This window comes from Pteropus alecto, unplaced genomic scaffold (genome assembly GCF_000325575.1).
Source record: "Pteropus alecto unplaced genomic scaffold, ASM32557v1 scaffold131, whole genome shotgun sequence".
Classification (NCBI taxonomy): domain Eukaryota; kingdom Metazoa; phylum Chordata; class Mammalia; order Chiroptera; family Pteropodidae; genus Pteropus; species Pteropus alecto.
In genome coordinates, this window is record NW_006434709.1 from 25,862,192 (window position 1) to 25,886,091 (window position 23,900).

The window sequence follows — 23,900 nt, forward strand, 5'->3', positions numbered from 1 at the left end:
ATAAAATAGAACATTTATAATAATAGCAGAAAAAATATGCGGTACCAAGGAAAAATGCTATAACAGTTTTTTAAAATGACTTTTCTATACAAAATGTCATCGGAAGACATTAAAGAATACCTAAATAAATGGAAAAAGATATCACATCCATAGACAGGAAAACGTAACACTAAAATGATTTCATATGGCCCCAAATTAACCTATACTTTTAATGCTATTCCAATCAAAACCACAATGGTGTTTTCCTATAAAATTTAACCTGACTAAAATTAATATGAAAGGGCAACTGCAAGAAGAGCCAAGAGAATTTTAAAGAACAGATATCAGAATTATAGTATAAAAGAGCTATAGTAAGTCAATGTGGTAATATCATAACAATACACAAACTGGCCAACAAAACAAAAGAGAACATCTAGGCTAGTCTCTTTCCAACATTAAGAAACACTCAAGTGTAGGAAAATATTTTTCTTACTTTGGACAGGGATCTTCTACTAATAACTGAGCATTTATCAAAAACTATGAGAAAGTTCTGAAAGCAAAATTTAAAAATAGGGCATATCTAAATATGCCTGGGGAAATTGTATCAACTTTGGGTTAGAGTTTAGATTTATACTGGGAGGGAAAAAGGCATTTCATAGATTATCTGATGAACACAGATATTTCCCAACACTCTTTTAGCAGGCCTGGAGAAGTTCACTCTAAATAACCAAATTTACCAACAAACACTGGTCTCCTCATACACTTTTTCTGGCCCTATTTGCTGCTCCTAATTTGAATAGGAACTATGCCATGTTCTCTATCTCTTCCTTTCTGCATAATTACCAGCTTCAGTAGCAATAATAGCGTCTCTGAAGGCATACTTACACTAAAGAGGAAATTACATTATTTACTGTGAAAATAAAATAGTGTATTTACAAGCTATATCAAGTGTGTTGCATCAGAATAAACAAAGCATACCTGGCTATAGTACTGTAGTCTCTCCCTACATCAGGCACCCTGATTCAGTTCCCTTTGCTCAGCCTTACCCAACACCTCACTTTCCCAATTTTGTTTTTCAAAAGATACATGATAAAAGAGACTGATGTTAGCAAGATGGTGGACTATGAAAACACTAAATAAATAAAAATAGACAGACTGAAACAGCTTTGTGGGAGATCTAGAAACCAGTCAAAGATTTGCAGTAAACAAGTGAATGCCCAAGAAAGAAAAAGCCATACACAAAACAGTGGTAAACTTCATGGTGTTTTTGCTCACCATGGCACAGCATGGCTAGGAAGAAATTGTCCAATTCTACTCTTCTCTGCTGGGACAGAAGGAAAAGAGTGGATCTTATTTTCTCACATGTCTAGGGGATTCCTGAGAGATTGGTTTCTGTTTTGTTTGCCTCAGAGCTCAGACAGAAATGAAGACATAGTTTGGTTATCAGATTGGAGGCCACTAAAAGCAGTAGCAGGCACTATAGTATGTGAGAGCTACAGGGGGACTGCAGACTCACAGGTAGCCTGGGTATAAAGAGTATGGAGAAAAGAATACAACAGGACAACTAAGACACCAAGAAAAACAGGGGTGAAACTCTTATTGAAATTAAGATAATTAATAACAGTTGTGTATATAAGGGAACTATGGGGAAAAGCATATACATAGGCCTACGGAAAACAAATGCCTAGAAAGGACCTGAGAAGACCTTAAACCCTCACACTGGGCTAATTAGTGAGGTTCTTCATCTGCATGGAACCAATCTACAAAGGATGGGATAGGTGGCTATTTTTTCAAATGCGCAATATTCAACAAAACACCACAAAGCACACAAAGAAACAGAAAAAGATGCCCCCATTCAAATGAACAAATTTTCAGAACCCGACTCTAAAGAAATACAGGCTTTAGACTAACAAGACAATAGTTATATGTTCAAAGAACTAAAGAAAAACATTGAGAGAGAACAAAAAGAAATCAGGAAAACAATATATGAACAAAATAAAAATATCAACAAAGAGTTAGAAATTATAAGAGACAAAGAAGCTGAAAATTGCAGTAACTAGCCTCACTAGGAAAAAAAAAAAATCACTAGAAGGCATCAACAATATACCCAAATAAGCAGAAGAAAGAATCAGCAAACTTAAAGAGAAATCATTTAAAATTGTTGAATCTAAAAATTTTTTTTTTTAATGAAGAAAAGTAAAAAGCCTAAGAAACTTTATGGAACATTATAAATCAGACCAATATACATATTATGAGAATCCCAGGAGAAGGAAGAGAGAAGGGGTAGAGAGCTTATTTTGAGGAATAATAGCCACCCTGACACACTTATTTTAGGAAAGACATGAATATACAAATACAAGAAGCTCAATGAATTCCAAGCAGAATAAACCTCAAAGAGATCCTCATCATGACATACACATAAACTGTAGAAAGTTAAAGACAAATCTTAAAAATCTTAAAAGTAGCAAGAAAAAAAGCAATTTGTCATAAATAAGGGATCCTCAATAAAACTATCAGCAGATTTCTCAAAAGAAACTTTGTAGGCCTGAAGGCAGTGAGATGATATATTTAAAGTGCTGAAAGAAAACAATGTCAACCAAGAATTCTCTATCTAGCAAAACCGTCCTTTAAAATTGAGAGAGAAATTCAGACATTCCAGATAAACAAAAGCTGAGGGAGTTCATTATCCCTAGACCTACCTTATAAGAAATTCTAAAGGGAATCCTTCGAATTGAAACAAAAAGACATTAGATGGTAACTTGTAGCCATGAAAATATAAAATTTTCTGGTAAATGTAAATACACCGATAAATCTAAAAACCAGTATTATTGTATTTTTGGTTCATAACTCCATTTTTTATTCTTTTACTCAAAAGACTTAAAAAGAAAAGCATAAAAATAATGATAAGTATATGCTAATGGTTATTCAATAAATAAAGATGTAATATGTGACATCAATAAAATAAATGGGGGGGTGGAACTTTATAAGGAAGGATTTTTATATGTAATTGAAATTAAGTTATTATCAGTTTAAAATAGTTGTTATAAATATAGGATGTTATACGTAATGCCTACGGCAAACACAAAGAAAATATCTATAGAATACACGGACACAAAAATGAGAAAGGAATCAAACTATGTCACTACAAAAGTCAAGCAAACACAAAGGAAGGCAGTAAGGAAGGAAATGAAGGACAAAAAAATACTATATAAGACATACAGAAAACAAATAACAAAATGGCAATAATAAGTCTTTCACTATTAGTAATTACTTTAAATGTAAATGGATTAAATTCCCTATTAAAAGACACAGGTTAGAATGAATTTAAAAAATCAGGATCATATGTTGTCTACAAGAGACTCACTTTAGAACTAAGGACACACATGGGTTAGAGGAAAAAGGATGAAAAAAGTATTTCATATAAATAATAACTGAAGGAAAGAGCTGATTAGGAATTCGGTTAGTCTGGGAGGAGGGCGTTCCCAAAGGTGAAGGAGAGACTGGTGTGTTGTTGGTAGATGAAGATGTGAGACAAAACAAAATAACAGCAGTCACAAGAGTGCTGGCTATACTAATATCAGACAAAATGGACTTTAAGTCAAAAACTTATAAGAAACAAAGAAGGACATTATATAATTATAAAAGACTCAATTTGTCAATAATATGTAACAATAATAAACATACATTCACTAAACATTAGAATTCCTAAATATATGAAGCAAACATTGACAGAATTGAAGGGAGAAAGAGACAGCAGTTTAATACTAGTAGGAAACTTAAATATCTCATTTTTAATAATGGATAGAACAACCAGACAGAAGATCAACTGGAACCAGAGGAACTGAATATTACTACTGACCAATTTGACTTAACAAACATACACAGAATATCCCATTCAACAACAGTAGAATACACATTCTTCTCAAGTGCACATGTAATGCTCTCCAGGATAAATCATGTTATGCCAAAACATGTCTTAATGATTTTTAAAAGATTAAAATAATATAAAATATCTTTTCTAATTACAATGACATGAAACTAGAAATCAACAACAGAAGGACAACTGGAAAATCCATAATTATGTAAAAACTAAACAATACACTCTTAAACAACCAATGAGTCACAGAAGAAATCACAAGAGAAATTAGTAAATACCTTGAGTCATAAGAATAAAACCACAATATATCGAAACTTATGGGATGCAGCCAAAGCAGTATGCAGGAGGAAACTTATAGATGTAAGTGTTTATAAGAAGAAAGGTCTCAAATCAACAATCTAAATTTCTACCTTGAGGAACTAGAAAAAAAGGGCAAACTAAACCTAAAGCTAGTAGAAGGAAGGAAATAATAAAGATTAGAACAACAACAACAAAAAAAACCACATAGAGAATAAAAAACTATAATAGAGAAAATCAACTAAAGCAAGAGTCTGTTCTTCAAAAAGATCAACAGAATTGACAAACCTTTAGCTAGACTAAGAAAAAAGAGGAGAAGAATCAAATAACTAAAATCAGAAATGAAAGACAGGATATCACTACCAATTTTACAGAAATAAAAAGGATTATGAGAGTACTATGAAGGATAGTATGCCAACAAACTGGATAACTTAGATAAAATGGATAAATTCCTAGAAACATACATACCAAGTCTGAATCAGGAAGAAAGAAAATCTGAACAGATCTATAACTATTAAGGAGATGGAATCAGTAATCAAAAACCTCCCAATAAAGGAAAGCCCAGGACCACATGGCTTCCTTGGTGAATTCCACAAACATTTAAAGAATTAACACCAGTATTACTTATAATCCTTCCAAAAGTTAAAGGGAAAGAACATTTCCTAACTCATTCTATGAGGTCATCATTACCTGATACCAAAGCCATACAAACATACTTAAAGAAAAGTAGATCAATATTCTTGGTCAATATTGATGAAAAACTCCTCAACAAAATATTAGCAAAAAGATTTGTAAAAACACTGAAATGATTATATGCCATGAACAAGTGGGATTTTTTCTGGGAATGAAGGCCTGATCAACATCAACATCAAAAAAATAAAAAGAAATAATATATCAACTGGATATCAAAATTAAAAACTTCTGTGCATAAATAGACATGATCAACAACGTGAAAGACAACCCATAAAATAGAAGAAAATATTTTTAAGTCATATATCTGATAAAGGGTTAATATCCAGAATATACAAAGAACTACAACTCAACCAAAAAGTAAACAGCCTTATTATAAAATGGGCAAAAGACTTGAATAAACATTTCTCTAAAGAAGATATACAAATGGCCAATAAGCACATAAAAAAATGCTCAATGTCACTAATCATTAGGGAAATGCAAATCAAAACCACAATGAGATACCACCTCACATCCACTAGGATGGTTACAATTAAAAAAAAAACAAAAACAGACAACCGTTAACAAAGATGTGGTGAAATTGGAATCCTCATGCACTCTTGGAGGAATGCAAGATGTTCTAGCTGCTTTGAAAAAAAGTACAGCAGTTCCTCAAAAACTTAAAAATAAAATTACCATATGATCCAGTAATTACACTTGTAGGTATATAGTTAAAATAATTGAAAGGAGGGTCTCAAAGAGGTATCTGTACACTCATGTTCATAACAGCATTATTAACAACAGTCAAAAGGTAGAAGCAACCAAAGTATCCATTGACAGATGAATGGATAAACTAAATGTGGTTTATATATACAATGGAATACTATTATACCTTAAAAAAGAAGGAAATTCTGACACATGCTACAACATGGATGAACCTTGAAGACAGTATGCTAAATGAAATATGCTAGCTATGAAAAGACAACTATAACGTAATTATACTTACATAAGGTACCTAGAGGAATTAAATTCAAAGAGTCAGAAAGTAGAATAGTGGTTGCTGGAGGCTAGTGAGAGGAGGATAGGGAGTTATTGTTTAAGGGGTACAGAATTTCAGTTTTGTAAGATAAAAGTTCTTAAGATGGATGGCGATGATGTTTGCCCAACAATATGAATATACTTAATGCCACTGAACTTAAAAATGGTTAAGATGGTAAGTTTTATGTTATGTATATTTCACAACTGAAAAACTAAAATAGAAAAAAAATTTAAGATCTATGCAAACAAAAAAGGGGGAGAAAAACACAAAAATAGCATTTTGACCAATGATACAGTTAGGCAGCATTTTATTATGACAAATAAGTGAATATAATGTAAATTCCTTTCCTTTAAAAAGACTAATTATATTCTAACTTAAGTACTTTTAATTGCCTATATACTTTTTTTTAATGCCTATATAGTTATTCTGATAAATATATTTATAAACTTTAATATAATGAAAAAATCTAAAAAATATTCCTTTAAAAATTTTGGGAGACACTTTTTTAAATAAAAATTTTATTAAAATTTGTAAAATTTTGGAAAACCTCTGAAAAAATATTTTTTAAAAAATAAAAACATTTTTTAATCTCTGATTTCAGAGTTCTCTGAATTTCTAGACATATGCATACATTAATGTGTATTAAAAGTATTTAGTTAAAATATCTGGTTTCAATATATTCTACATATTTCCATGACAATATGGTTTTACTTATGATCCTTGCATTAGTAAAAACATCATCTGTCAGTGGAATGTCTGGCATGAGAAATATAGCTAGCAAGTCTTATACAAATGAAAATTTGGGAATTGATAAATACAGCAATATAGATTATTTAGAAATACTATCTCTAATGATAAGACTAGGATAAAAGAAGATATTAAACTCTCAAAGAATGCAATACGTTTCAAAGACCTATATATCAAAGCTTGATGTTATTTTCAGAGCACAAATGTATTCTAATAGTCACTCAGAAATTAGGGACTAGTCCATCTGTCCCAAATCTGTTACAGGCCTGAAACACATGAATAATCTTTGATTTCCATATTTCAATAATGTTAATAAACTATCTTTCAAAAAACACTGCAATTAAAGTTAAATTTAGACTGTAACGTAGACATCTATTTTAGAAAACGCTGTGATGCTTAATAAGGGAGAACACATCTATGAGAACCAAGCAGTGATTTCTACAGACTATAGTGTGCCTGGGAGGAAAACTTCTGATGTGAGCTGCCCTTCTAAGAGAGGGTAAAGTCTGAGGTGACCTTATTTCAGGAATTTCAACAGGTGAAAATTGGTCTTCAAATCTTTCCGAGTTAGCAATATTTTCATCCTCAAAGGAATCTGCAGTAACTTCATTTTGAAATGGGGTAAAGCTCGTAGTATTTTTATGAAATGAAGAAAATTGAATATTATGGAGAACAGGAGAAGTTACACTTTGAGAGGGATGTGGTTGAATCACAGCTGAAGAATTATCTGTACTGTGACTTTGAGAACCAGGATGAAGGGAAGCTTTCCTTAATTGGCTTCTTCCTTGCATATTAGTGGCAATTCCATTTTGTTGATATGAATGGGAAATAAAAGGTGGAACTGAAAAGGAGGCTGCTCTTTGTTGTTGATGGGTGCTTCTATTAACTGAGTTCTGATGGCCTGAAGAATTAGCTTTTGTTTCAAAATTTATAAAGTGTTTAATAGTATAATCAGGAGAACAAGACCTTTTACATTGTTCAGCATCAGTAGGACTTGACTTTTTAGAAACTATTTCAATTTCACTTGGATTAAACGTGTTCTCATTACTTGATTGAAGACTAAAAATTGCAGCACCGTCATAACAGGAAATTATACTTAGTTTAGGGGCACAGGAAAATATTTGGGATCTAAAGCCAAAATGTCCTGAGGAAGATTCTAAATCACTGAAGTTGCTTTTTTCTTGAGAATCAAAGTTTGCTCTACTTTGTTGATGGTGAAGGGAAGCACAGCTTTTCTGAAATTTAGCTAATAAAGAGCATCTTCTTTCAGAGAAAGATGAGTGAATAGATGTATTTGATGGAGAATATAAATGTTTACTTCCTCTACGTAAACTGACTCTACGTATTGTATAAGCATGACTTGTTTTAAGATCAAGAGATGTGGTTGGCTGAATAATAGAAGAGGCTCCGTGGTGCAGCAGGGGATCTGAAGGTACTTGATCTTCAGGACAATTTGGTTGGAAGCTCTGGTCCTCTTTGCAGCAGCTAGAGTGAGAAAAGTGTCAAATGAGGAAAAAAATAGGGAGCAAAAGTGGAAACCTGCCAAGCCTCTTGAAGAATAACATCCACCTTATTAATATGTAAACAACAGGGAATAAGAAAATTATGGCAGCTGCAGTGGATGGTCACACAGAGGTACCCAGAAGAATGCCTAAGTCTAAAAGGCTGTCTCTAATTACTCACAATAGTATCTGCCCAGTCTATTAAACCTTGGGAAGGTAAGTTGAAAGACTCAGGGAAGCAGGCATAAAGAAAGATCAGAGGCAACAGAACTAAAGGATTCCCTAAAGGAAAAGGGAACTTTCTGTTTTAAAAATAATAAACCATACTATCTGTGTGAGAGTATTAAACTACTCTATTTAAAGGAGTTAAGTATAATAAATTTATACGCTGTTGATAAATGCATTTAAAAATATTAACCATGGATCAAACAGAATCTGTCTGGAGAGTATTTCATATAAATATCCAGCTATTCCATATATTGTTATGTGGGAAACTAAAGGAAGCATTAAAGCTTGGTTTATTGGTATATCAATGTTCTTCAGCACATGAAACATATGGAGAAGTATTTTTTCTTTATAAAGACTTACCTTATGCATTTTCCCATATTGAATGCAATCCAAAATAAATCTCTCCCTTCCTTTCTAAGTCATCACCTTGAAGCCATAAATTGCCCTGTGTAGGTGGAACAGGTCAGAAGACTGAATTCTTAAGCTGCATGTGTAATTAACATGGCAATAACATAGAATGTGATGACAGCAAACTCTAGAATCTAATGACGTCAGTTTAGAATAAAATTGTCCTGTGGCTCATCTTTCTGAAAAGCTCCAATTCATGTGACTGAAATGTGTATTCTAACGTCATTATGTTCAAGGAGTCAGCCAACAAATCAAGGGATAAGAAAATAACAGGATGAAGGCAATACCATATATGATATCTGTATAATTCTTGACTTGGAACTATCTCACTAGCTGCCCTCCATACCTCTGGCCTATTAACTCATTCTTCTTTCACTTGAACATGCTTTACCCCCATGTTTTTACAACTTCCAGTGATATGGAAAAGTAACTTTACAAACTTTGGTCGAAGATATATAGAGAAGGTAAAAAAGCCTAAATAGCAAATGTCATTGCCCCCAAATGAAACAAGGTTCAGCTAACTTGGCAGTAAAGCATGCTGTCTGATTGTGTGGTCGACAGGCATAGACTATAAAGGTGTGTTGTTCTGCTGTTTATAATCCCTTGAAACAACTTATACCCATTTCAAGGTAAGGTTAATAGCGTTATTCCAAAAATATGTATATATACTGCACTGTCCATATAAGTGTATGTGTGTAGCAACTTACGACATAAAATACCTTCTCAAATATATTTATTTTTACTTCTCAATATCCTGAATATTCTACTACCACCTCCTATTTTTGTTCCCTTCCTAACAACCTTCTTTAGGAAACCTTTGAAGACATTCCTTTCCAGAGGCCTAAAGCTCTCTAATTCTCACCATTCAATTGTCAGTTTGTCATTTGATTTTACTCTACATGCAAGCTAATAAATTAATCTGTTACTGTTCCATGGATACTGAAGAAATACTACTCTTGGGTCAGAGACAGAGCTGTATTACCCACAGCAAATCAAGCAATGTGATCATCAGCATATTTGTATTGGTTCTCCTTGACCCCAGGTCCTACTGGGGCAGTGCAGAGGGCCTAGAGACTCTTGCATTTGCAGTGAGTTGTGTTACAAACAAAAGAACACGAAGCTTAGGGAATCCACCACTTTTATAGCAAGCAGTAAGCAAATCGGCTAAACTTGCTTTTGCTCCTGGAGAAAAACATTACCTCATTCCTCAGAGTTTCTCACCACAACCTTGAGAAATGACCAGGATAAACGGTGGTCATGCAGACTTTATACCCTTCACAGAAATTAACTCAAAAATGAATCACAGACCTAAATATAAAATGCAAAACTATAAAAATCCTAGAAGGTTACATTGGAGAAAACCTGGATAAATTATTAGCTTGCATATAGAGTAAAATCAAATGACAAACTGAGAATTGCATGGTGAGAATTAGAGAGCTTTAGGCCTCTGGAAAGGAATGTCTTCAAAGGTTTCCCAAAGAAGGTTGTTAGGAAGGGAACAAAAACAGGAGGTGGTAGTAGAATATTCGGGATATTGAGAACTAAAAAGCAATGACTTTTTAGATGCAACGTCAAAGGCGCAATTCATGAAAGAAATAATTGATAAGCTTCTGCTCTGTGAAAGACAATGTCAAGAGACTGAGACACCACAGACTGGGAGAAAATATTTGCAAAACACATATCTGAAAAAGGACTGTTATCTAAAATATACAAAGCCTTAAAATTCAAAAATAAGAAAATGAACAACCTGATTTAAAAACATGTCAAAGACCTTAACAGACACCTCGCCAAAGAGTATATACAGATGGCAAATAAGCATATGAAAAGATGCTCCACATGATTTGTCATTAGAGAAATGCAAATGAAAACAACAGTGAGATACCACTATACATCTATAGAATGGTCAAAATCTTGAACGCAGGTAACATTGAATGCTGGTGAGGATGTGGAGCAACAGGAACTCTTATTCATTGTCTAGGGGAATGCAAAATAGTACAGCCACTTTAGAAGTGAAGACAGTCACTTTGGAAAACAGTATGGCGGTTTCTTACAAAACTAAACATATTCTTACCATACAATCCAGCAATCATGCTCCTTGGTATTTACTCAAATGAGATGAAAACTATGTCCAATCAAAAATCTGCACATGGATGTTTATAGCAGCTGTCTTCATAATTGCCAAAACTTGAAAGCAACCAAGACATCCTTCAGTAGATGAGTGGATAAATAAACTGTGGTACATCCAGACAATGGAATATTACTCAGCACTAAAAAGAAATGAGCTGTTAACCTATGAAAAGATATGGAGGGAACTTAAATGCATATTATGAAGCAAAAGAAGTTAATCTGAAAAGCCTACATACTGTATGTTTCCAACTATGACATTCTGGAAAAGGGAAAACCATGGAGACAGTAAAAAGATCGGTGGTTGTCAGGGCCTGTGGAGGAAAGAGGGATGAATAGCCAGAGCACAGAGGATTTTTAGGGCAGTGAAAATACTGTGTGATACCATGAGATTCATGTCCAAACCCACAGAATGTACACCAAGAGTGAACCATAATGTACACTATGGACTTTGATCAATTATGATGTGTCAGTGTAGGTTCATCATTTGTAACAAACGTACCACTCTGGTGCTGGAGTTTTATAATGGGAGAGGCTATGCATGTGTGAGGGTAAGGATTACATGGGACATCTCTAAGTCTCAATTTTTAAAAAAATCAAGGCGGGGAGCGGGGGGAGATTTTTCAGGGCCTTATATTCTTAGGACACCTAGCAAGATGTATAGGAGAGTAAGAAGCCCAAGGAGGACTGGCTCTCACTACAGCAATCTATTATTTTGTTCCCCTATCTTGTGAGATGATTGTCTATTGTTCTTAAGTCACATTAAGATCCATATATAGTTTCTATAAGAAACTTTCCTTTCCCAAATTGGGCCAGCTTGTTGTTTAACGATCTCATCTAGGGCCTCTAAAAGAAGCACTTCCCCCACTGAGCTGGCCCAAAGGAAGTGGTGAAGTTATAATTGGATCTCAAAGCTGAAAAATATTTCTGCCCAAAGAAGGTAATAAATGATGTCAGATCATTCCACTCTCCCTCTACTGATTATCATTTTTTTAAAAAAGGGTCTGGGTGTATGTGTTGGGGTTTGAGAAGAAGATCCAGATGAGCCTAAACATTTGAAAAGAAAAGAAATCACGTACTAGTATGGGTAATATATAGCAGTTGTTTAATAGTTTCTGGATAGACAACTTATTTAAATCTCTATTCCTAAAATAGCCCCCTCACTGTTTATTTTTAAGAAAACCGCAATTAGACCTAACCCGAAAGAAGCTAGCAAACTTTACAATGACACACATGTAAAATCTGTTTCTCCTTCAATCTTCCTGACTTTTGTTATTCTATCAATTCCATGATCTCAGGCACCTTCTGTGTTGATTATGTCTTATGGTCAACCTAAACCTCCTCCTTTCTTACCTCAGCCACCCTATCCCCACCAAAACCAATACTCCATCATGATATAGCTCACTCTGCCCCATCTTTACTTGTAACCATAACTGTCACTAATTAAAACAATCTCATCATGATATCTCAGCAGTTAGAAAATCTTCTAGAACAAAGGGTACATCGTAGTCTCTAGGAGAGTATGTTAAAATGCAGATTCCTGGGCACCACTTCAAGAGGTTCTGATTTACTAGGTCTGAGGTGAGCCTTGAGAATGTGCATTTCCATAAAGCTCCCAGACTAGATGAAAAGTTGATGCTTCTGGTCCACAGACCTCATTTTGAGTAGCTGTTCTAGAACATCTGAGTAATAAGTAACCCCTCAGAGTGATGATTAAAAGGGCCTTTGGAGGTAGCTCACAAGAGCTTCCCAACTCCTGGGGTCCAATAAGGACAACAAATGATATCAAGACTGAATGTCCCTTCTCTTGGTGCCTAGATGATAACTCCTTTTTGCATCCTAGTACACACCTGGAGGGGAAGTAGGATGAGGGAAGTCAGAAGAACCCTGAATGTGACTGAGTCTTTAACACAAAAAAGACTAGCTCTAAACTAGAATTGACTGAATTAATGTATATTGACATGTTCAACTTTTCGCACATTATCCAAAACAGAGATAGTGAACTACTCTGAATTCAGTTATAATGTACAGTTACATCTTCAGCTGATCTGAGTGTAGTGAATGCAAATTATTCCATCTATTACATTAATTATTGTTATTTGTACAAATGGCATACCAGATATACCCAGTTATGCAAAATAACAATAATGGTCATCACTAAATTAGCACTAGGTTAACTCTGTTATGTTTTCTGTTTTCGTTCATTACAATATTAAACTTGTCCACATAGGTTCACTGTTTGTAGTTTGCTACTCAGATAGCATGGTTATCTGTATGAGACTTGAAAGGCAGAAAAAGTATTGCTTGGGGATCACCAAACAATTTAATACAGGCTATCTCTAGACCTGCCTTATCTACTATTAGTTCCTTTTGAAAGAAAGGTTTACTAATTCACTAAATAGTAGCTATTAAATGCAATCTAGTAAAGATAAAGAAACAGTACATGGTCAAAGGTTTGAACTGATCCAGTAACAAACTAGATGTAGTTTTAAAAACAATAGAAACAAAAGAAGTACATATTTTAGGTCAAGAAGTACAGACGTGTTCCAGCAACATCAGCTGTGAGGACTATAAGGATGAAAACATGAGGTCCCTGCCCTAAAGAAATTCAGGCTATGTCATATTTACTAGTGCTTCTTTATTTACTTGCCTACTTTACTCCTCAAAAACACTAGTCAGGCATAATTTATTTATTCATAAATCATTTTTTCCTTAAAAGAATATTATTTATGCTTTTGGTTTCAGAATACAATCGAATGGATTACTCCAGTCTAGGATAAAACTGAATCACTTGTACATTCTCAAATCTTTTTAGGTCTGCACTGCTTAATCCAGTAGCCACTAGTCCCATATGGCTATTTATTTTAAATTAATTACAATTAAATAAAATTAGAACATCAGCTCCTCAGTTGTACCAGCTATACTTCAAGTGGCTACCATACTGGGCAGCACAAATTTAGACCATGTCCATCACTGCAGAAGGTTCTACTGGACTGCATTTATTGGACAAGTCTTATATAGGGGGTCACACAGTGGCCACATATAAAAATAGGTTACAAATTTTGGCAAACAATTACCGTCTTCTTCAATACTCACGTGATGCCACCTAGCACTAGTAAGTTACTTACATCTTTTTTGTCAACATGGTCTACTCTAGCTTAAATACTAACTTCTATTGAATATGGTTTTAATTATAATGCAAGCCAAAATAATCACTTTTTTATGTCTTGTTAGTAACAGAATATATGACTGGGAATGCATAATAAAAGTACTTAAATAATAGTAATAACGCAATAAATCATCAATTCAACATGGGAAACATCTTTAAAAAACTTACCCTCCTTCACTTTCCGCTTCCTCTGAACTATTACTTGTTCTTGAACTTCGAACTGTGGCCAGCTTTCTTTTTCTAGCTCTGTGCTGAGGACTCATCTTATGAGCAGTTGTCTTCCCTCCAAGTTCACCATGTATATATTCCTCCAGTTTTGGAATGGCTTCTTTAAGAACTCTGATTTCTTCTTTGAGTTCTTCCATAGTCATCAGTAATTCATTTAACTTCTCCAATATCTGAAGTTGCCTTCCTTGAAAGATTGCTGCTGTTCCTTGGCCATTGTATGTTTCATTTTGCAAAGTCATCGAATCGAATGTATTTCCCAGAGAAAGAAATTTAGGTAAATTCACTGCTATCCTTGGTTTACGAACCTTGTGGTACCACAAAAGCAGTAAGCTGATTCCCGTAGTTCCCACCATAATGCCAAGTATCAGTTCTTTGTTTGTGGAATGAGGCATTTCTTGGTTTTTGTTTCTAAAATTAAAAAGCATAAATGTAAATGAATGTTCTTTCTATCTTTGTCCAAGACAAAAATGATAGAGTTTATCCAATCAACAAAAACCAATCTGTATCACACACACACAAAAAAGTACTTGGTAAAATAAATCATAAACTATGTTACCTTTATAATAATGCATGTGGCCTAGCAGAAAAATTTACTTTAAGGATATCACTTAAGTCCAGTGTAAAGTATCAACTTTAATTCGGAATTTGTATTCTATAGGACTGATCTGAAATTTACTCTTTACTGTAACTTTTTAAAGGGTATGATAGAGGTTAAAGCATCATTATAAATTTCTGAAAAAAACTATTTAAGAATTCGAATTATGCTTAACCGTCTGAACCTTTTGTCTAAAATTAACTTGTGTGCTGATTTCTGAGTCTTATCTAATCTTAAGAGAGGCCAGAAAAACATTCTTCCTTAGCACCTAGTTCACATTTGTACTGTAGAGTGATAAACGTTTTTAAGGTCCAGGGTTTTGAGATACAAAATATATTAGAGAGCTCTGGCAAGTTTGTAAAACACTCCATCTGTTTTTTTCAACATGGAAAGCAAAAATGCTAATATATATGCAGGCTTCATCTCCTTTCTTCCTCTGACCCAGAATTCTTCTGCTCCTTATATTTCTGCTGAGGTCTTAATGATTTCCTTTTCTTTCAAATTTTCACTTTTTAAAATAGTAAGAAAAAATAATTTCCTTGATTCCTTTCTCCTGAACTTTCACCTTTTTGTATTTCAGGCCCAAGCTTGGTGACCCACGTAATTCCATATAAATTCAGCTCCTTTGACTAAATGCACCATAATCTTTCTTTAGTATTTCCCATCTTCACTAGTTATATTGCTTATCTCTGTTCTTAAAGTAAGAAGACTCTTAAAGTAACATAATAATATGAAAGCCCCTTTCCTTCAGAGACTTTAAAGTGGCAATAAGTATAGCAGAACTATGGTGAACTTTTGTAATCACAGTACAATATAGAAAGACTTTTTTACAGACTTTAAAGTTCCCAAAATTGTTTTCCCATCAATTTCCCCTATTTTGTAAAAAGGTAACCACCTGTATTAAATTATGTTAGCAACTTGGGAGAAATGTTACAAATAGGGGTAAACTGTTCATTACAGGAAATTAAATTTGTAAATTTTTTGTTTTGTTTTTTCCTGACACTTTCTCAAGGAGCAGATTATTACAGCACTGCCACCTATGATCCCTGAGAAAAAGGAAACAAATTAGGTAAATCCTTTAATCTCTCCAAATTTACAACTGGAGGCAACGTCTGAACTATTGGCACAGGGAGGGGAAAACCAAACAGAGCCTGGTAGTCTGAGTTGAACAGAGATCAGAGTTCAGGGAAACTGAAGCACCTAGAATTTTTGTGGCACAGTACTGTAGATGAGGGAGGTATGCACAGAAAGAACTATTTGGAAACTCTATTTTACTACAGGTCTGAGTGTAAATGAAGACTAATGATTTTAAAATAATAATCTTTCAGAAATTGCCTCAGGTGTTGGTGAATACTATATCCAAGAGAATTAAGAATCCTTTCTTCTGAAGCCAAAGGTTCAAGTACAAAGCCTGTGTACTTAAACTGGCCTGTCTGACCTCAGGTTACAGTTTTCCTGGATTAATCTTTTTTAAGCAAAAAGTTTTTTTTTTTTTATACCTAGTTGGTATAACTGTGAATTATAAGAGTAACCATCTATCCACTCCCATCCATCCCGACTTGTCAGCTGTAAACTCAGATCAATTTGTAATTTCAGCTGAAGTTGTAGGTAATTATTAGTTGTTTACTTTTATTTCCATAAAAAAAACTATATCACGAAACTAAAATATTTTGAAAGAATATCGTGAAAAGGCAAGAAATACTAAGTAAAGCCATTATATGCTCATGACTTACATTTCCATCACATCTAATAATTATGCAACAAGCTTGATCATCTTGGCTCTTTTCTGTCAGTAAAAAGATTAATGCAGGATGTTCAAATGCTGATCTTGAGGTCTACTAAAAGAAATATTTCTATTTTGATTACTTTCTTGGCTCATACCTGCTGGGCCTTCCTTCGACTTTACAATTAAAAACAGCCTAGTTTGAAATTTTTTTCACTTAAGTAAATAAATAGAAGTCAAAATCTCCCCAAGATGGTACCAAGTTTAAACAGGTAAGACAGAGTATCAAATTTTGTTTCATCTTTTCTTAAGGAATTATACCATTCTCAAATTATCTTTGAGGCGGGTCCTACTATGATCCTTACTCTGTAGATAGCAAACTGAAGCACACAGATGCCAAGTCATTTACGTAGGTGTCATCCAACTAGGAAGTGAGAACTATCACCCTTGATAACTATTGGATGTACTGCTGTGTAAAGATTCAGAAACTATCATTGAGGACATGAAGGAGAATGCTGCCTGGGCAGAGATGTTCAGAGCTGAAATATGACTTTAGAACTATGAAAATCAACTGGGAAAAAACTAGAATCGATGGAGCAGGTATAGGTTTTAAATAGCAACAATTAGAGACTAATAGCTCAAGTTACGTTTGAGTTTTGTTATCACTAAAAAATGAATGTGCTTCTAAGCAAATAACTTGAAAAATGCCATTCATTAAATACTGATGTAGAAAATAAATTAGAACACTTGCTTGCCTGTAGTATAATTTCAAAGGTTGTATTACATCATTTATGTTTTATACATTTAATTACGAAATTAGTAATATATACTTGCACTATAGAATAAAAATTTATAGACTAGATAATATGATGCTAAATGTTATTCCTGTTAACAAGTTTCAATTTGCAAGGTGCTAATTTTAATATAAATTCTTGGCATCTAAAATTAATGTGTGATACATAAATTGTTATTCAGAGAAGAGAATCAAGAATTCTATTGAAATAGTCAAAATGTTGACGCTAAAGATATTTCTACATTAAAATTTCTTTGTAGAAACTATCATGAAAAATTAACTTCGGAAAACATTTTCATGTTCTAGTTTAAATTTTGATAAAAATCATGCTTTACTAAGTAAAATTATAATGCTTTCACCAATACCTAGCATATATATTCACTTAATTCATCGGCAGATTCTTAGGGAGAAATAAGTATATAACTGATAGACTCGGGTAATTTATGAAAAGTTTTGCAAGAGGGGTAAAGGAACGTTATGGATTAGACAAGCCTGAGGATTAAGCCTCTCAAAGGAATCGCTCTAAGGCCTTGAGTTTGTGATCAGATTCCCCACAGCAACCTGGATAACCTGATACTTGTAAGTGAATTCCAATACTCATATCTCATCAGGTTTTATTTTTCCTATTTGATAATATTTTAAATTTAGGGCTCTCTGATGTTTGGCTTATTTGCAAATGTTTGTCGCACTGAAAATCTGGCCTTCGTTTTGTGTAAAATAGGTAGAGAATCCAAGTTTGTTTCGAGCAAAGCAAAACAAAAACGTTTGCTGGAGGCTGAAAGGTTAAGACCCAGGGAGCCGAAGTGAGAAGTGAGCAAGTGTCTCCGACAAAAACTCATCGGGGTTTGCAGGGACCTGCCGGGCCGAGGCAGCACCCTGCCCACTCTCCACGCACCCCACGACCCGCGGGGCTGTAGCTTCCGAGGCGCCAGCTCGGCGAGGGCTGTGCCCCGGAAAGCGGCGGGTAATAATGCCGCTCCGCTGCCAGGAAAACCAGCAGCAGCGCCGGCAGGCTGGAGGATGCCCTGCAGGGGCGCGGCAGGGCAGCACTTCCACGCGACCCGGAAGTGCAGTGGCCGCCACCGGAAGTGCTGCCTCAGCGTTCTGCACGTCCCTGGCTGCGTCCAGCCCGGGCCTGCCGAGCCGCCGTTTGTCCTCCGCACGCACCTGTGTTGGTCGCAGAGGCTTCTCTGCCGTGGGAGACTGGGGACCGAGGACCTGGAACCTGCGGGCAGAGCGTGTGGGAGTGAAGCGGCGAGCCGACCTTAGTTCCGGAGCTTCCGGGTCCCGAGGCCCGGCGCCGGGGCGTCCTGACCCAAATCGCGGAGGCGCCGCAGGGAGGAGCCCGCGGCCGTTCTCCCCGCGGCCGCTCACCCCGCGGGTCCCGCCTCTTCACGCTGGCTGTTAACTCACCTGGGGCAGATGCCCAGCGCACCTTTGGCAAAAGAAGAAAACTGCGCTCCGCCGGGCCGCTCGGCTTGCATCGGACATTGTTGCCCGGATGCCGCCTCCCCTCGAAGCCCGTCCTCCTTCCCCGCGCCCTGGTTCAGGGCCACCAGCGTCTGTCCCCGCTTGAGGCTTGGCGCGACCTTCCACCTCCCAGCGCGTTCCGTCACTGCCGCTCCCCAAACCTATCCCCATCCAGGTTCTTTCATGCTCCCAAACCCACCTCCCCTCCCCTCGTATTATCATCCTTTTTTCGCGCCCCTTTCTAGGGTACAACCGCGAATCTCCCTCTGCATGACAGTGTCAAACGCTGATGGCTTGAACCAATTAGTCATCTTGTCCACAGCCACGTTTTTTTAAACTTCACTTTAACGGATGTTCCTTTTTAATGAGCACAATCCCCATCTTTTTCGTTCCCCCACCACTCTTAAGTTGTCTGGATGAAAACCACAATCTCCTCAAATGCTTAACATTTTACTATGGTTTGTATAATGAAAATAAAATTCCGCCAAATAAACTCGTTTAACAACTGCACACTCTCACTTTGAGCTTTAAATTTAGGCTTGCAGAGAACTTGGTCTTGATTACTAAATTCCTCCCCAATGTACTGAATGAACTAAAAATGGGTACACTATCAAAAAATATTTTAAAAATCATACAACGCTCTTTACTGGTGGGGATTATATAAGACTATAAGATAGTTTTTGAGCTTTAAGCAAGCTGCATTCAAGAATAAGCCTAGCCGTACTCTTAAAACTAAGTTATATCTTGGAAGACGTCAGACTTTAAGATTTGAAACTACTAAAGCATTTTCTTCTAAGAAGCACTTTCATATTATGTTGTGCAAAGATATTACAATATAATGTTAATATATTTGCTTTATTTGGCCAGAATACAATATAATGTAAACCTGTTATGCAAGGCTTAACAAGATTGTGTTACTGAAGAAACTTTACTCTCTTCAATACTACTGAAAAGAAGCTTAAAGCACCAGAAGGAGCCCACTGAGGTTCACTGCTGCATGCCCAGCATTAGCACAGAGAAGTCTTCAACAAAAATAACGGGTCTGGGCTGAGAACAGGGCCTTATGAACTCTATGCTCCAAGATGAAGATGGCACCTGGTACTGACTTGTTCTTCAAGTTCAGAAAGTAGGGTAAAATAGCTGGACTCTTCCTGTATTCCTATGTAACACCTGTTCTCTGCTTGCCCTCCAACAACTTTGATTCCATTCCTTGATCGGTAGAAATTATCTGAGAAGTAGAAACTCAGTGGTAGCCATTATCTCTGGGTAAAGTTAAAAGTAAATATCAGAGAAGTGCTATTTTTGCCAGGCGCCGTGGTAGGGATGATAAAAAGGAGTGTACAGTCTTAAAGGAACTTCAGAAAGGAGGAGGGGAAGGAGCAGGAGAAATTCCAAAAGTTGCTGTCAGTCATGGACTGAATCTTTGAATTCTCTCAAAATTCATGTTTAAGTCCTAATCCCTGATATGATGGTATTTGGAGGTGGGGCCTTTGGGAAATAATTAGGTCATGAGTTTGGAGCCCTCATGAATGGGATTACTGTAATGCCCTTAGAATGGTAAGATACCAGAGCTCGCTCTCCTTCCACCATGTGAGGACATAATAAGCCAGCCGTCTGCAACTCAGAAGAGGATCCTCACCAGAGCCTAACCATAATGTCACTATGATCTCAGACTTCTAGCATCTAGAATTGTGAAAAGTAAATGTTTGTTGTTTAAGCCACTCAGTCTATGGTAATTTGTTATAGCAGCCCAAACTGAGATACCAATTCATCACAACTAGCACAGCATTTACAACCGTCTGGTACTAGTGGCTTATCGGCCCATCACAAGTTGTTCCCATCTATTTTTCCAGCTTTTCCCTACCATTCCACCAGGCATCATCCTATACTTCAGCTATAGCCAGACTACCCTATCATCTTTCCATAAGCCATCTATTTTCTAACCTCTGTGTCCTTTTCAGGTGGCTCTCTGTGTCTGGAATACCTTGCTTTTTGCCACCCGTCAAAACCAATTCATCCAGTCTAGGTAGCTTTCCTTGAGAAGCTACTCTCCACATTCTCCTCCTCAAAGGAAGGATTCATCCATGCCATCAAAACTTTTGTGGAAGGATAAAGAGTTTAAACAAATATAAAACCCTTCTCTCTGTCAAATGCACTGTATTATTACTACTTGGTCAGTGAGTATTATATCCATGAGACAGTGAACACCTTCGAGGCAAGGATGTATTTATCTTTGTATCCCCAGTCCCCGGCACAGTATACACACTCTATATTAAATAGAAACATTTCTCTGAAAGTTATATGTACACTCAAGATAAAAGCATTAAATAAATTTGAACTTCTTCATATAATAAAGGTTTGTGGAGATTTTTTCCCCTTGGGTTTTTATCTGAGTGGTTTTATTTCCAGGAAGCATTTGAATGACAAAGTTGGTTTTAGCCCTATAACAGTTTACCAAAATACTCTATAGTTAACTATTCTTATAGTTCCTTGTTGTGTAATTACTTCCAAACCCTTTTATCACCCATCAATTTAGCCAATAGACTATTAAAGGAAATCAGACCATTTAATTAGAAGGCAATCAAGAATTTTGCTTCCATTTCCTTGAGAAGATATACTCTTGTTTTTGTTCTAGACATTTGATCTGGATTTTACTTTAAAGCTCAAGAATTGATGATAGTCAGATATTAACATTTACATTACATTACATTACATTACATTACATTACATTTTTGCTCTTCAAATTTTCTAATTTACAACCTGGATTTCTTTATTTATAAACTGAGAGCTGGCCTGTAAATATAATCAGTGACACCATGTCATCCTTAACTCCCACCTCAAAACAGCAAAGTATACCTTCTTTTCCAGATGAGGTTAAGAAAGTATTTTACTGCTAAATAACTGAAGAAATAATTTTAAAATTAAAAACCCATTAACCATTAAGAGAGCAAGAAAGAGCCAGGAAGAGATCCGAGTCTGCCTGTACAAAGAGTGAGTGAAGGAGCGAATCAGGCATAACTGAAGCTGCAAGTTCTGTGAACTGGATGGAGAGTGAACAACAATGGCCATAGCAAAACCATGATTAAGTCTTATATTCAGTTCCTGCTTCATCCTTTTTTTAAAATTTATTTTTTAATTTTTATTTTTCAATTACAGTTAGATTTGTTTCAGGTGTACAGTGTAGTGGTTAGACATTTATGTAACTTATGAAGTGATCCTCCCAATAAGTCTAATGCCTACCCCCTCGGCCCACAGCACCATACATAGTTATTACAACATTATCGACTATGTTCCCTATGCCGTACTTCACATCCCTGTGACTCCCTTGTAATTGCCAGTTTGTACTTCTTAATCCCTTCGCCTTTTTCACCCTGCCCCCAAATCCCCCTCCTAATTCATTCTTTACATGAATAATATTATTCCATTTTTCCAACAATCCACTGAGGGAAAAAAAGTTAAGGTGAGGAAACCAGGACTTGGAGAGGTAAAGAAACTTGTCCCAGGCCACACAGTTTTAGAGGCAAATCAAATCTAGCCTTCCCTCTTAACCACTCCCTGTGAGCCAAACGGCCTGTGATAGCACATTGAAGGTAACTCTTCATAGTACCTTTCATAAGCTCATCATAGCACTTCCCACATGATAGTGTTCTGGCTGCATCTCCCACTTCAGTTATTTGGGGTTTGGCTTTCACTGCTCCTCTTACGGGAGGGACTGAATGCCCAGATGGAAGTGTTTGCCTCACAGAGGACTTACCTGCAGGGGTTTACCATTATCTCTAAGCCATAGAGTATAAAATTAATTTGGGTCTACCTTATTCAGATTAAGCTAGGAATACAGTTGGGGAAAAGAGTAAAAATAATATCGTGTCTAATATAAACAGTTTTTTGTTTTGTTTTTAATTTTCCCTAGGACATAAGAAAATTACTCCCAGAATTTATGAAAAATAACTGTGACTGAATTGGACCTTCCAAAGCAATAATGCTTCCTTTGAACAATACTAAATGATTAGTGTAATAAATCATTAATCATTTAAATACAAGAAAATACTTGACCCAATATACTTGTCCTGAATGAATCAGAAACAATATTTTAGAAAGATAGTCATGAAAGAAAAGTTAGCAACAATATTTATATAATGCTACTTAGCAATTCAATGTTGAATCAATTTATTAAAAACATAACTGCCTAATTAGAATACAGAATTCTTATTAGAAACTTTTGTTAGAAAAATTAAGTCTTTGTTTAATGAAGAAATAGTCATTTTCAGAAAGGCATATACCTTGCCTAATTGATACTAACCTTGCTCAGTGGTTATCAGCAGCTTTTCCTGTAACACTTCAAAATAGGAATGAAGTTTCTTCAGAAATAGCAGGAGATTTTATAAATCACATTCTTACGCCGATTTTCTGTAATCAGCCTGTTCAAAGTGCAGCCTTGAATACACTCTACGATGGAACTCAAGAGATTCAGAGCAAAGAGTAATTTTGCCCCTCCCTTTTGCATTCTTTCTTCATCCCGAGAGAAAATGTTCAGGGACATCCTTGACCATATATGTGTCAACTTCACAAATCAAGGTCATTTTCATTGTAGCAGGTTAAAAATAAAGTTGAATGTTCATCAATTAGATAAAATATTTTTACAATATGCACAAATTAGTTAAAATGACTGAATTGTTTTAATTATATATAATAAGTCAAAGAAAAGATTTTATTTTGGATTTGGGTAATAAGTTAATTTTGTGCAAGGTTCTGCTGGGGAAAATCTGGGTTAGCAGTTTTCCAGACCCACTGTTCTCATACTGTACAAAGAAGTTATTTTCTCTTTAGAAGCATATTTCTTTTAAGAAATTATTCAGTAGATAGAGACAGCCTCTTTCTTGGTATGCAAATCAATCTACTCTGCTGCTGCAACAGAGACACGTTAATTAATCAACCATTGTTAAAACATTTTTTATTTTATAAAAATTACATTCCTATTTTCATAATTAAGACGCATATAAGACTCTTATTCGGAAAAGTGAATCTACAAAAAGATAAAAATTGAAATTCACC

General features: G+C 35.6%; 1 protein-coding gene across 3 annotated transcripts in view; it reads right to left on the bottom strand.

The window, feature by feature from the left end:
- RMDN2 (regulator of microtubule dynamics 2) overlaps positions 1-19,479 on the bottom strand; it is a 59,212-nt gene extending 39,733 nt beyond the window's left edge. The window contains exons 1-3 of one of the 3 annotated variants that reach the window (XM_015587484.2): positions 18,792-19,479; positions 18,546-18,603; positions 14,208-14,675 (exon numbers count right to left, since the gene is read on the bottom strand). In XM_015587484.2, the coding sequence (XP_015442970.1) occupies positions 14,208-14,659 (452 nt within the window). In that variant the 5' untranslated portion in view covers positions 14,660-14,675; positions 18,546-18,603; positions 18,792-19,479. The other 2 variants (XM_025045173.1, XM_006909668.3) reach the window with 2 other exon arrangements.
- Positions 19,480-23,900: the final 4,421 nt, after the last annotated feature.